Here is a 13,049-nt window from a genome sequence, read left to right as displayed (position 1 = left end):
TTTTAGATGGGTACTTTACTGTTATTTGATCATCAGACATGGAGGATATCCCCAGTAGCTCTGCCTGTGTGGGTGGGTGCAGGGGGTTCCCAGCCTCACACGATGATGTCATATCCTCACTGTGAAATGCATGAAGGAGGGGGGGATATATACACACACAGAGACAGATGGAGACAGGAGGTTAGGTCCTACCTGTGGGTGATTGGCTAAGCCCAGCCAGGATCCCCATGAGGAACTCTGTGTATTGTCTTCTGTGACAGATGAATGATGGGAGTCCTGAGGTTCGTCCCAAACGGCTCCCTATACACTGCACTAACGTTTTGACCAGCGCCCTATGGACCCTGGTATAAAGTAGTGCACCGTTTGGAGACGAAGCCCCTGATGATGCTGCTCTGTTCTCATCTTCAGCCTCCCTCTTACAGGAAATATAGATATAGACCTGGTAGTGAAAGGCCTGTTTTCAGGAAGTTATCTCATCTGTCTTCTATTTGTAAACAAAGGGCCTAGGCTCATCATGTTATGATTTAAATTCTTTAATCCATCTCTAAATCTCCCTTCTGCTAAATCTCCCTCCGTTAAGTCTTCAGTTCTGACCTGGGGGGGGGGGCGCGTTTGTTTTAGCTAAATCAATGGTCTGTCCCTGTCTCCTAAATCTTGTTGTACTTATTTACATTCTACAGGCCAGGCCTGTTTTTCTGGACTGTATTTTATCCCTAAGAAGTGATACTATCTACGCTCCCTTTGTCTCTCTGGAAGAACAGCCTAGTGCAAGTCTGGATAGTATAGCCTGAGTCTAGACGTGGCACCCTGTTCCCTAGATAGATGGCACCCTGTTCCCTAGATAGATGGCATCCTGTTCCCTAGATAGATGGCACCCTGTTCCCTAGATAGATGGCACCCTGTTCCCTAGATAGATGGCACCCTGTTCCCTAGATAGATGGCACCCTGTTCCCTAGATAGATGGCACCCTGTTCCCTAGATAGATGGCACCCTGTTCCCTAGATAGATGGCACCCTGTTCCCTAGATAGATGGCACCCTGTTCCCTAGATAGATGGCACCCTGTTCCCTAGATAGATGGCACCCTGTTCCCTAGATAGATGGCACCCTGTTCCCTAGATAGATGGCACCCTGTTCCCTAGATAGATGGCACCCTGTTCCCTAGATAGATGGCACCCTGTTCCCTAGATAGATGGCACCCTGTTCCCTAGATAGATGGCACCCTGTTCCCTAGATAGATGGCATCCTGTTCCCTAGATAGATGGCATCCTGTTCCCTAGATAGATGGCACCCTGTTCCCTAGATAGATGGCATCCTGTTCCCTAGATAGATGGCACCCTGTTCCCTAGATAGATGGCATCCTGTTCCCTAGATAGATGGCACCCTGTTCCCTAGATAGATGGCACCCTGTTCCCTAGATAGATGGCACCCTGTTCCCTAGATAGATGGCACCCTGTTCCCTAGATAGATGGCACCCTGTTCCCTAGATAGATGGCACCCTGTTCCCTAGATAGATGGCACCCTGTTCCCTAGATAGATGGCACCCTGTTCCCTAGATAGATGGCACCCTGTTCCCTAGATAGATGGCACCCTGTTCCCTAGATAGATGGCACCCTGTTCCCTAGATAGATGGCACCCTGTTCCCTAGATAGATGGCACCCTGTTCCCTAGATAGATGGCACCCTGTTCCCTAGATAGATGGCACCCTGTTCCCTAGATAGATGGCATCCTGTTCCCTAGATAGATGGCACCCTGTTCCCTAGATAGATGGCACCCTGTTCCCTAGATAGATGGCACCCTGTTCCCTAGATAGATGGCATCCTGTTCCCTAGATAGATGGCATCCTGTTCCCTAGATAGATGGCATCCTGTTCCCTAGATAGATGGCACCCTGTTCCCTAGATAGATGGCACCCTGTTCCCTAGATAGATGGCATCCTGTTCCCTAGATAGATGGCACCCTGTTCCCTAGATAGATGGCACCCTGTTCCCTAGATAGATGGCATCCTGTTCCCTAGATAGATGGCATCCTGTTCCCTAGATAGATGGCACCCTGTTCCCTAGATAGATGGCACCCTGTTCCCTAGATAGATGGCACCCTGTTCCCTAGATAGATGGCACCCTGTTCCCTAGATAGATGGCACCCTGTTCCCTAGATAGATGGCATCCTGTTCCCTAGATAGATGGCACCCTGTTCCCTAGATAGATGGTACCCTGTTCCCTAGATAGATGGTACCCTGTTCCCTAGATAGATGGCATCCTGTTCCCTAGATAGATGGCACCCTGTTCCCTAGATAGATGGCATCCTGTTCCCTAGATAGATGGCATCCTGTTCCCTAGATAGATGGTACCCTGTTCCCTAGATAGATGGTACCCTGTTCCCTAGATAGATGGCATCCTGTTCCCTAGATAGATGGCACCCTGTTCCCTAGATAGATGGCACCCTGTTCCCTAGATAGATGGCACCCTGTTCCCTAGATAGATGGTACCCTGTTCCCTAGATAGATGGCACCCTGTTCCCTAGATAGATGGCATCCTGTTCCCTAGATAGATGGCATCCTGTTCCCTAGATAGATGGCACCCTGTTCCCTAGATAGATGGCATCCTGTTCCCTAGATAGATGGCACCCTGTTCCCTAGATAGATGGCATCCTGTTCCCTAGATAGATGGCATCCTGTTCCCTAGATAGATGGCACCCTGTTCCCTAGATAGTGTACTACTTTTTGACCTGGGCCCGTAGGGTGTTTGGTCAGAAGTAGTGCACTATATGGGGAATAGGGTGCCATGTGGGCCAACAGGCTGACAGTGTCAGATTTTTGTCCAGCCGACTCGTGAGGAGCTAGCAGGGGCCTCGTGTGTTGCACTTCCTCTTGTGATGTCATAGATGGATGGACGGGGGTGGTGTTAGATCTAGGCTGAACTCTCCCAGCGTGAGTCAACTCTTTCAGTTATTCAACAGAGATGTTAGCACAACTTTATTTTAAAAGCCTCTGAGTCTCAGTGCTGATCTAGGATCAGATACCCCCTGTGTTATTCATTGATCTAATAGGCAGAACTGATCCTAGACCAGCAATGTCTCCTACTCTGAGATGCCTTGGGAATATGTGCTATGAACACCTGGTCAGTCTAGGGCAGGGTTGCCCAACCCTCTTCCTGGAGATCTACTGTCCTGTAGGTTTTCAGCCCAACCCTCTTCCTGGAGATCTACTGTCCTGTAGGTTTTCAGCCCAACCCTCTTCCTGGAGATCTACTGTCCTGTAGGTTTTCAGTCCAACCCTAATTTAGCATATCTGATTCAGCTAGTAAAGGTCTTGTTGAGCAGCAAATTAGTAGAATCAGGTGTGTTTAAATGAGGGTTGGACTGAAAACCCACAGGACGGTAGATCTCCAGGAAGAGGTTTGGACTGAACCCACAGGACGGTAGGACTCCAGGAAGAGATTTGGACTGAACCCACAGGACGGTAGGACTCCAGGAAGAGATTTGGACTGAACCCACAGGACGGTAGGACTCCAGGAAGAGGGTTGGGCAGCCCTGGTCTTTGGGTTTGATAGAACAGGTTGATTCCCAGGAGTCGATCTGTTTAGTCTTTTCTGAATAACTGGTTGATACCCTGTAAGCCCTGAGCTAATCCTGCCTTTGCGTCCCCAATGCCACCCTATTCCCCACATAGTGCACTATGTTTGAGCAGAGTCCTATGTGCCAAAGTCAAAGCCTTGATGATTAGTTGTCTAATTGAATCCGGTGTGGCAGATTAGGGCCCAAGGAGAGAGATGGGAAACCCTGATGTAGGGAATCGGGTTCCATTTGAGACTGTCCTCTGCTCTGATCCACAGAGGCTGCTGCCTTGTCTCAGTCCTCTGCTCTGATCCACAGAGGCTGCTGCCTTGTCTCAGTCCTCTGCTCTGATGCACAGAGGCTGCTGCCTTGTCTCAGTCCTCTGCTCTGATGCACAGAGGCTGCTGCCTTGTCTCAGTCCTCTGCTCTGATCCACAGAGGCTGCTGCCTTGTCTCAGCCATGTTGTTTGTATCCTGTTTACCCTCCCGCAGTCTCTTAATGACTACTGCGCTAGGAGACTGTGTGTGTGGTGTGTGTGTGTGAAGCTGTGCCTGTTCGGCTCTAAGGGACTCCAGAAAGGAAATGGGATTCTGACTTTTATGGAACATTGGGATGGAAAGGGATGGTTTCTTTACAGCATACTGGTACATCATTCTGTGTCGTGTAGAGCGAGAACAATGTCAGTTGGCATTCTACACAACATTGAATAACTGTGCTGTGTGCCAGCCAGGAGAAACCCTTGGGGGTACCTCACAGAGCCAATGCTCCATTACTTCCCCTGCAGCCAAGTGTTTCTGCTGGGTCAGGGCTTGTTCTGGTATGGATGTGGCGGTGACGAAAGGGCCTCGGCGGCGGTGACGAAAGGGCCTCGGCGGCGGTGACGAAAGGGCCTCGGCGGCGGTGACGAAAGGGCCTCGGCGGCGGTGACGAAAGAGCCTCGGCGGTGTTTGTTAGCTGCTTCTAGAGGTCAAAGGTCATTTGAAAACAGCTTTCGGTGACGAAAGAGCCTCGGTGGTGTTTGTTAGCTGCTTCTAGAGGTCAAAGGTCATTTGAAAACAATGACTGGAGATTGCATCAACGGAAATACTCAGAATTCCACTGATGTGAAACAGTACACCACACCTCCTGTCCTTAGTGTCAACCCCTCAGGTGATCACTTCCTCTGTGTCTGTGTGTGTGTGGTATATTTTGTGTGTAATATATTTTGTGTAATAACATCATTACTTCAATCATTAGGCACAGTCTACCAAGAAACCTCAGACCCTAAAGTGCCTATTCAGTGTTTTCATGTTGTCAGCTGTAGTGGCTGTTTCAGGTACCCCACCTAGCAGAATCTGGGGAGAACACTGTCTGACTTCCAGGGGAAAATGGATACATTAGACTATCCAATGTATTATTTTTGACAATATTATATCGATTTTAAATGCTTTTAGTTGCTAGGTAGCGCTTGTCTTCAGTATTAATTCTCCTGTAGCTTGGCCTCCGTCTTCTGTTTTTAAACAGTGATCCAATGTGTTTCCAGCACTTATTTCCATGACTGATCAAACTCGTTTTTGTGTCTCTCTCTCATCCCTCTGCAGCAGACATTTAGTGAGCAGTATGTTCGGATCATCGGAAAACGCAATAAAACCGCAGTATAGAATCGCAATACATATCGTATCATGGGTCGTGATGCGTATCGTATCATGGGTCGTGATGCGTATCGTATCATGGGTCGTGATGCGTATCGTATCATGGGTCGTGATGCGTATCGTATCATGGGTCGTGATGCGTATCGTATCATGGGTCGTGATGCGTATCGTATCATGGGTCGTGATGCGTATCGTATCATGGGTCGTGATGCGTATCGTATCATGGGCCGTGATGCGTATCGTATCATGGGCCGTGATGCGTATCGTATCATGGGCCGTGATGCGTATCGTATCATGGGCCGTGATGCGTATCGTATCATGGGCCGTGATGCGTATCGTATCATGGGCCGTGATGCGTATCGTATCATGGGCCGTGATGCGTATCGTATCATGGGCCGTGATGCGTATCGTATCATGGGCCGTGATGCGTATCGTATCATGGGCCGTGATGCGTATCGTATCATGGGCCGTGATGCGTATCGTATCATGGGCCGTGATGCGTATCGTATCATGGGCCGTGATGCGTATCGTATCATGGGCCGTGATGCGTATCGTATCATGGGCCGTGATGCGTATCGTATCATGGGCCGTGATGCGTATCGTATCATGGGTCGTGATGCGTATCGTATCATGGGTCGTGATGCGTATCGTATCATGGGTCGTGATGCGTATCGTATCATGGCGGGTCGTGATGCGTATCGTATCATGGGTCGTGATGCGTATAGAATCGCAATACATATCGTATCATGGGTCGTGATGCGTATAGAATCGCAATACATATCGTATCATGGGTCGTGATGCGTATAGAATCGCAATACATATCGTATCATGGGTCGTGATGCGTATCGTATCATGGCGGGTCGTGATGCGTATCGAATCGCAATACATATCGTATCATGGGTCGTGATGCGTATAGAATCGCAGTACATATCGTATCATGGGTCGTGATGCGTATCGAATCGCAATGCATATCGTATCATGAGTCGTGATGCGTATAGAATCACAGTACATATCGTATCATGGGTCGTGATGCGTATAGAATCACAGTACATATCGTATCATGGGTCGTGATGCGTATAGAATCACAGTACATATCGTATCATGGGTCGTGGTGCGTATCGAATCGCAATACATATCGTGTCATGGGTCGTGATGCGTATAGAATCGCAATACATATCGTATCATGGGTCGTGATGCGTATCGCGGCGGGGTCGTGATGCGTATAGAATCGCAATACTATGGTGCCGATACAATGTGTTTCTTGGTAATATCCTGTCAATCCCCACCCTGTCTGGCTTCCCATCATCAACAACACACACGCCTTTTGAATGTTTGACGTTGTCTGAAAGACCTGCTCATCTTTTACCTATTGGAAGTCTCTTCACACCTTCATTTACTGATTGATCCCCAGAGAGCTTTTTGATTGGTGCATTTATAATCCCCTTTAATAATACAGTCATCAAGGAACTTGAATGTCCCCGTCATTCTGTCTCTCTAGCTCCTTCTGTCTTTTGTCTTTTATGTCTCTCTCTCTCTGTGTGTGTGTGTGTGTGTGTGTGTGTGCGCGCTCGCTCGCTCGCTCTCAAAGAAATGACAGTTGAATCTCTGCAGAGAAAGGAACTAAACTGTGATAAGACTGGAAGGAGGAAACAATTATTACCCATGATCCCCGTGCTCTTCCTCCCAGAGAGGCTCTCTGTTCTGGCCTCCGAAACCCTTAGCTGTGTTTTTATGCATTAATGTTTGATGGCTCATTAGCATCGTGGCTAATGTTTTTCTATGGACGTAGGCTATTGATTGTTAGCATCGTGGCTGTTTTTCTATAGACGTAGGCTATTGATCGTTAGCATCGTGGCTAATGTGTTTCTATGGATGTAGGCAATTGATCGTTAGCATCGGGGCCTAATGCGTGCGATGGATGTTTTGCCATTGATCTATTGATCCTATCCTTCATTATTACATCAACAGCCCAGGCCGTTGTGAGGGAGAGCCCCTGGAAACAGCCCTGTTTAGTGAGAGAGGTGAGGAGAGGTATAGAGCGAGTCTAAATCTCCGTAGTGTCCTCATGCAGTACTATACATTCTACCTGGTAGTCAATATCTGGGGGGGTTTATTAGGTTGTGACAAATCATAATTGTTTTATAATAATAATTTAAAAAAGTGTTTAAACCCTTTTTATTTAACTAGGCAAGTCAGTTAGGAACATTCTTATTTACAATGATGGCCTACCGGGGAACAGTGGGTAGCCACGATGCTAACAATCCCCGACCTTGTTCAGGGACAGAACAACAGATTTTTACCTCGTCAGCTCGGGGATTCGATCCAGCAACCCTCTTGGTTACTGGTACAACGCTCTAACCACTAGGCTACCTGCCACCCCATCCTCACTTTACATATGAATGAACCAGCCAAAAGCATTTCCTCCAGCAAATATGCTGCTTCTGCTTATAACTATTTGTTGGTCTGTTATGTCATGGTATGGAAATACTGGTCTGTAGCAGCTAGTCTAATACTCCTTATCAGTGGTCTGTAGCTGGCAGTCAGTCTAATTATACTACTCCTTATCAGTGGTCTGTAGCTGGCAGCCAGTCTAATTATACTACTCCTTATCAGTTGTCTGTAGCTGGCAGCCAGTCTAATTATACTACTCCTTATCAGTGGTCTGTAGCTGGCAGCCAGTCTAATTATACTACTCCTTATCAGTGGTCTGTAGCTGGCAGTCAGTCTAATTATACTACTCCTTATCAGTGGTCTGTAGCTGGCAGTCAGTCTAATTATACTACTCCTTATCAGTGGTCTGTAGCTGGCAGTCAGTCTAATTATACTACTCCTTATCAGTGGTCTGTAGCTGGCAGCCAGTCTAATTATACTACTCCTTATCAGTGGTCTGTAGCTGGCAGTCAGTCTAATTATACTACTCCTTATCAGTGGTCTGTAGCTGGCAGTCAGTCTAATTATACTACTTATCAGTGCCTTTAGTCCTTCTCTGTTTATCACTACTGTCAGTTAGCTTCTTACGGATCATTGGGACGCTACCGTCCCACCTGGCCAGGTGAAATTGCAGAGCGCCAAATTCAAATGACAGAAATCGTAATATTAAACATTCATGAAAATACAAGTGTCATACATTTAAAAGCTTAACTTCTTGTTAATCCAGTCGCGTTGTCAGATTTCAATAAGGCTTTCCGGGGAAAGCACTCCATGCAATTATCTGAGGACAGCGCCCCTCACACACATTACATACATTACATACATTTTCCAACCAAGCAGATGCGTCACGAAAGTCAGAAATAGTGTTAAATAAGTCACTTACCTTTTGAAGATCTTCATCTGGTTGCAATCATAAGGGTCCCAACTACACAACACATGGTCCTTTTGTTCGATAAAGTCCTTATTTATATCCCCAAAAAGTAAGTTTCAAAGGCGCACTTGACTCAGTAATCCACCGGTTTCCTTCGTTCAAAATGAATCCCGTAAGTTACCGATAAACTTCTTCTAAACAAGTCAAACAACGTTTCTAATCAATCCTCCGGTAACCTATTATGTAAATAAACGATACAATTTAAGACGGAGAATACCGGAGACCATTACCGGAGATAAATAACAAAGTACACGCACTCACCGGAACGCGCTACAAACACTACAGACAAAATGGGAGCCACTTAGAAAAACTACAAATTATAGCTTTTTTTTTTTTTAACAAGCCGGAAACTCTTTCTAAAGACTGTTGACATCTAGTGGAAGCCCTAGGAACTGCAATCTGGGAGGACTTCCTTTTATATTCCCAGCCATTGTAATCAGTGAGCTGGAGAAGGGAAGAAGAAAAAAACTGGATCGATTGTCCTCTGGTTTTTACCTGCCATATCAGTTCTGTTGTACTCACAGACATTATTTTAACAGTTTTGGAAACTTTAGAGTGTTTTCTATCCAATACTACGAAGTATATGCATATCCTAGCTTCTGGGCCTGAGAAACAGGCAGTTTACTTGGGGCACCTCATTCATCCAAACTTCCGAATACTGCCCCCTAGCCCGAAGAAGTTAACACAATGTTAAAACCTCTATGGCTGTAGTAGTAGTGTCCCTGTACTGTGCTTGTCGTTCATCCCAAATGACACCCTATTCCCTTTATAGTGTACTACTTTAGACCAGGACCCTGTATAATCAGAGAGAGGGATATCTGTAGGCTATAGCTCAATATGTGGTGCTGCTCGTGGCATTTGGAGACTGTACAGAGCCATCCTGGTTGGCACCAAACGTTCCATGAAGACAATAACATTCTGTCATAGAACCTTTTGGCAACATGGTGGCCCGTTTGACAAACTTGGGTTGAGGTTTAGAATTTCAAACTCCATAGAAATAAACTTAACTTGATATGGTATCTATGGGCCTCCTCCCGTAGACCTGCCTTGACTCAGTTTCTGGGTGACTTGACTATCTGTTTCAGCCCTGTCTTCACTTTTGACTTCAACAAGACTGACTTAGTCTCAGCAGGACATGAACTGGTCTGTCAGGTTCCTAGTATCTCCCCAGAGAGAGGGGCTGAGGCCAAGGCCAGGTCAAGGAGGGTGGTTGAGCCCAGGGACCTAGGTCATCTAAGGATAGACTGTCAGAGCTGTCGCTCTCAGGATGTGTGTTTGACAGAGAGGAGAAAGGAAGGGGAGGAGGGCCCCACCTCTCACCACAGGAACCACACACACACTCAGTCACACACACCACCTCCATCACGCACACACTCTGGTCACCACACCACCACACTGACACATCCCTGCAGACTTCACGTGACCAACCAGCAGTAGCTGGTTTTAAATATATATATATATATATATATATATATTTATATATTTATTTATTTTTATTTTATTTTTTACCTTTATATAACTAGGCAGGTTAAGAACAATTTCTTATTTGCAATGATGGCCTACCAGGGAACAGTGGATTAACTGCCTTGTTCAGGGGCAGAACGACAGATTTTTACCTTTTACATTGTCAGCTCAGGGATGTAATCTAGCAATCTTTTGGTTACTGGCCCAACGCTCTAACCACTAGGCTACCTGCCGCCCCTCTAACCACTAGGCTACCTGCCGCCCCTCTGATCACTAGGCTACCTGCCTCCCCTCTAACCACTAGGCTACCTGCCTCCCCTCTAACCACTAGGCTACCTGCCTCCCCTCTAACCACTAGGCTACCTGCCTCCCCTCTAACCACTAGGCTACCTGCCTCCCCTCTAACCACTAGGCTACCTGCCTCCCCTCTAACCACTAGGCTACCTGCCGCCCCTCTAACCACTAGGCTACCTGCTCTAACCACTAGGCTACCTGCTCTAACCACTAGGCTACCTGCTTCCCCTCCAACCACTAGGCTACCTGCTTCCCCTCCAACCACTAGGCTACCTGCCGCCCCTCTAACCACTAGGCTACCTGCTACCTGCTCTAACCACTAGGCTACCTGCCGCCCCGGGTTAAGGCATAACGTCACCAGTGTAGGGGTGAGCTGGCTGTGTGTTTCAGGAGGACCAACAGCCCTGTTTATATACCAGAGAAACAGTGGAATCCATTACACCCCTGCAGATGTCACGTGGACCGACCCATGTCAACAGCAGTACAGTAGTGGGTTAAGGCATAACGTCACCAGTGTAGGGGTGAGCTGGCTGTGTGTTTCAGGAGGACCAACAGCCCTGTTTATATACCAGAGAAACAGTGGAATCCATTACACCCCTGCAGATGTCACGTGGACCGACCCATGTCAACAGCAGTACAGTAGTGGGTTAAGGCATAACGTCACCAGTGTAGGGGTGAGCTGGCTGTGTGTTTCAGGAGGACCAACAGCCCTGTTTTATAAACCAGAGAAACAGTGGAACCCATTACACCCCTAAAGTCACTCCCAAATGGCTCCCTATTAAGTGAATTACCATCGGTCTCTGGCCGAAAGTAGTGCTGGATATAGGGAATAGGGTACTGTTTTGGACACAAGCCCTGCTCTCTGTGTTTTATATAAACACGTCTTAGCTCTGTCTGGAGGACTACTGTGGTGTTTGTATTACTATCCTCATGGGTACCAGAATTCCACTGAAGTCCCCACAAGGATAGTAAAACAGGGAATGTTCTCACTCACTCACACTTGTATGTATGTATGTATTTCCCAGGTCCCCACAAGGATAAAGGCTATGTTAGGGTTAGGAGTTGGAATGTTGTGTCCCCACAAGGATAGTAAAACATGTACTGTAAGTGCATGTGCCTAAAACTATTTGAGTGTGTTCTTGCACTACAGAAGAAAGGGGTTTGTATGTATGACTGTATACCTTGCTCTGTCCCTGTCTCTCGCTCCCTCAGTCTCCCCCCTCGGTCTCTCTCTCCAGGGGTGTTGGTGGAAGTATGACCTTCTCCTTAATCTTCGTCATGCCTATTCATTAGCTCAGTGCGTTAACATAGTCACTCAACTCTCTCCCTCCCAGGGGTGCGTGTGTTGGTGGATGCCAGAGAAAAGCTCCACATCCCGTGGGGAGAGGCGTCCAACCAGAGGCATGGAGAGACCATGATGGCGTTTGACACGAGGTCGGCCAGGATGGCCCACGGCATGGTGGAGACCAGGGACTTCCAGCAGTACCTGCCCTCCATCCGGGCCCTGTGGGCCGACACGGCCATCCAGGACGCCTACGACAGACGCAGGGAGTTCCAACTGGTGAGAACACACCTACAGAAACACACACATGGATAGAGACGTGTGTGTGTGTGTGTGAGACACACACACACACACACACACACACACACACAAAGGCCCAACATATACAACCAACAAAGGGGCTTGCAGCTGGAATGATGGGCACAGAGTAATTGAGTGTTGGACCCTGTCTCTCGCTGTCTCTCTCTCCCTCTCTCTCGGTGGTCTTCGTGTTGGCTTGTAAAGCAGTGTGTCGTTCTCTTGTTGATGATCTATAGCTGTACTGAGGACTGTGCAGGGGATTCTCCACACTGGAACTGATGCTCTTTTTACTCTGTAAACTACCATCACTCATTCAGTTTAGGCACAGTCACCAAGCCTCCTCCAGCTCCAATCGCTCACTCCCCTCTCTTATCATGATAAAACATAAAGCAGACAGAGACCACACACACACTGTTAAAGGACTAGTCCCCCCCCCCCCCCCACCCCAATACATCAGTGTCTGTCAGTCTGTCCTACATCAGAAGTGGCTTTCCTAGATGCATGGTGACATTTCAGCTGCCTTGTTCACTGTTACGGTATTTAGGGGCCATATTAAACCACAGATTAATCCAAAGGTTTTGGACTAAGAATCACTTTTCAACTGAGAATATTTTTAGTCTAGGACTAGGCTAAACCTGCCCTAGTGTTTGACCCTCAGACACTACACTACAAGGGGTGGTAGTCTCTACCACCCTCAGACACCACACTACAAGGGGAGGTAGTCTCTACCACCCTCAGACACTACACTACAAGGGGAGGTAGTCTCTACCACCCTCAGACACTACACTACAAGGGGAGGTAGTCTCTACCACCCTCAGACACTACACTACAAGGGGAGGTAGTCTCTACCACCCTCAGACACTACACTACAAGGGGAGGTAGTCTCTACCACCCTCAGACACTACACTACAAGGGGAGGTAGTCTCTACCACCCTCAGACGCTACACTACAAGGGGAGGTAGTCTCTACCACCCTCAGACACTACACTACAAGGGGAGGTAGTCTCTACCACCCTCAGACGCTACACTACAAGGGGAGGTAGTCTCTACCACCCTCAGACACTACACTACAAGGGGAGGTAGTCTCTACCACCCTCAGACACTACAAGGGGAGGTAGTCTCTACCACCCTCAGACACTACAAGGGGAGGTAGTCTCTACCACCC

General features: G+C 47.7%; 1 protein-coding gene across 1 annotated transcript in view; it reads left to right on the top strand.

Annotated features, from left to right (window-relative positions):
• LOC129833710 (guanine nucleotide-binding protein subunit alpha-13) overlaps positions 1–13,049 on the top strand; it is a 36,994-nt gene that overhangs the window by 3,612 nt on the left and 20,333 nt on the right. Inside the window, exon 2 of the mRNA XM_055898487.1 lies at positions 11,638–11,864. Coding sequence (XP_055754462.1) covers positions 11,638–11,864 — 227 coding nt within the window. The remainder of the gene's footprint in view (positions 1–11,637; positions 11,865–13,049) is intronic.

The sequence above is a fragment of the Salvelinus fontinalis genome, chromosome 34 (genome assembly GCF_029448725.1).
Source record: "Salvelinus fontinalis isolate EN_2023a chromosome 34, ASM2944872v1, whole genome shotgun sequence".
In the NCBI taxonomy this organism is placed as follows: Eukaryota; Metazoa; Chordata; class Actinopteri; order Salmoniformes; family Salmonidae; genus Salvelinus; species Salvelinus fontinalis.
This window is presented reverse-complemented; position numbering and strand designations above follow the sequence as displayed.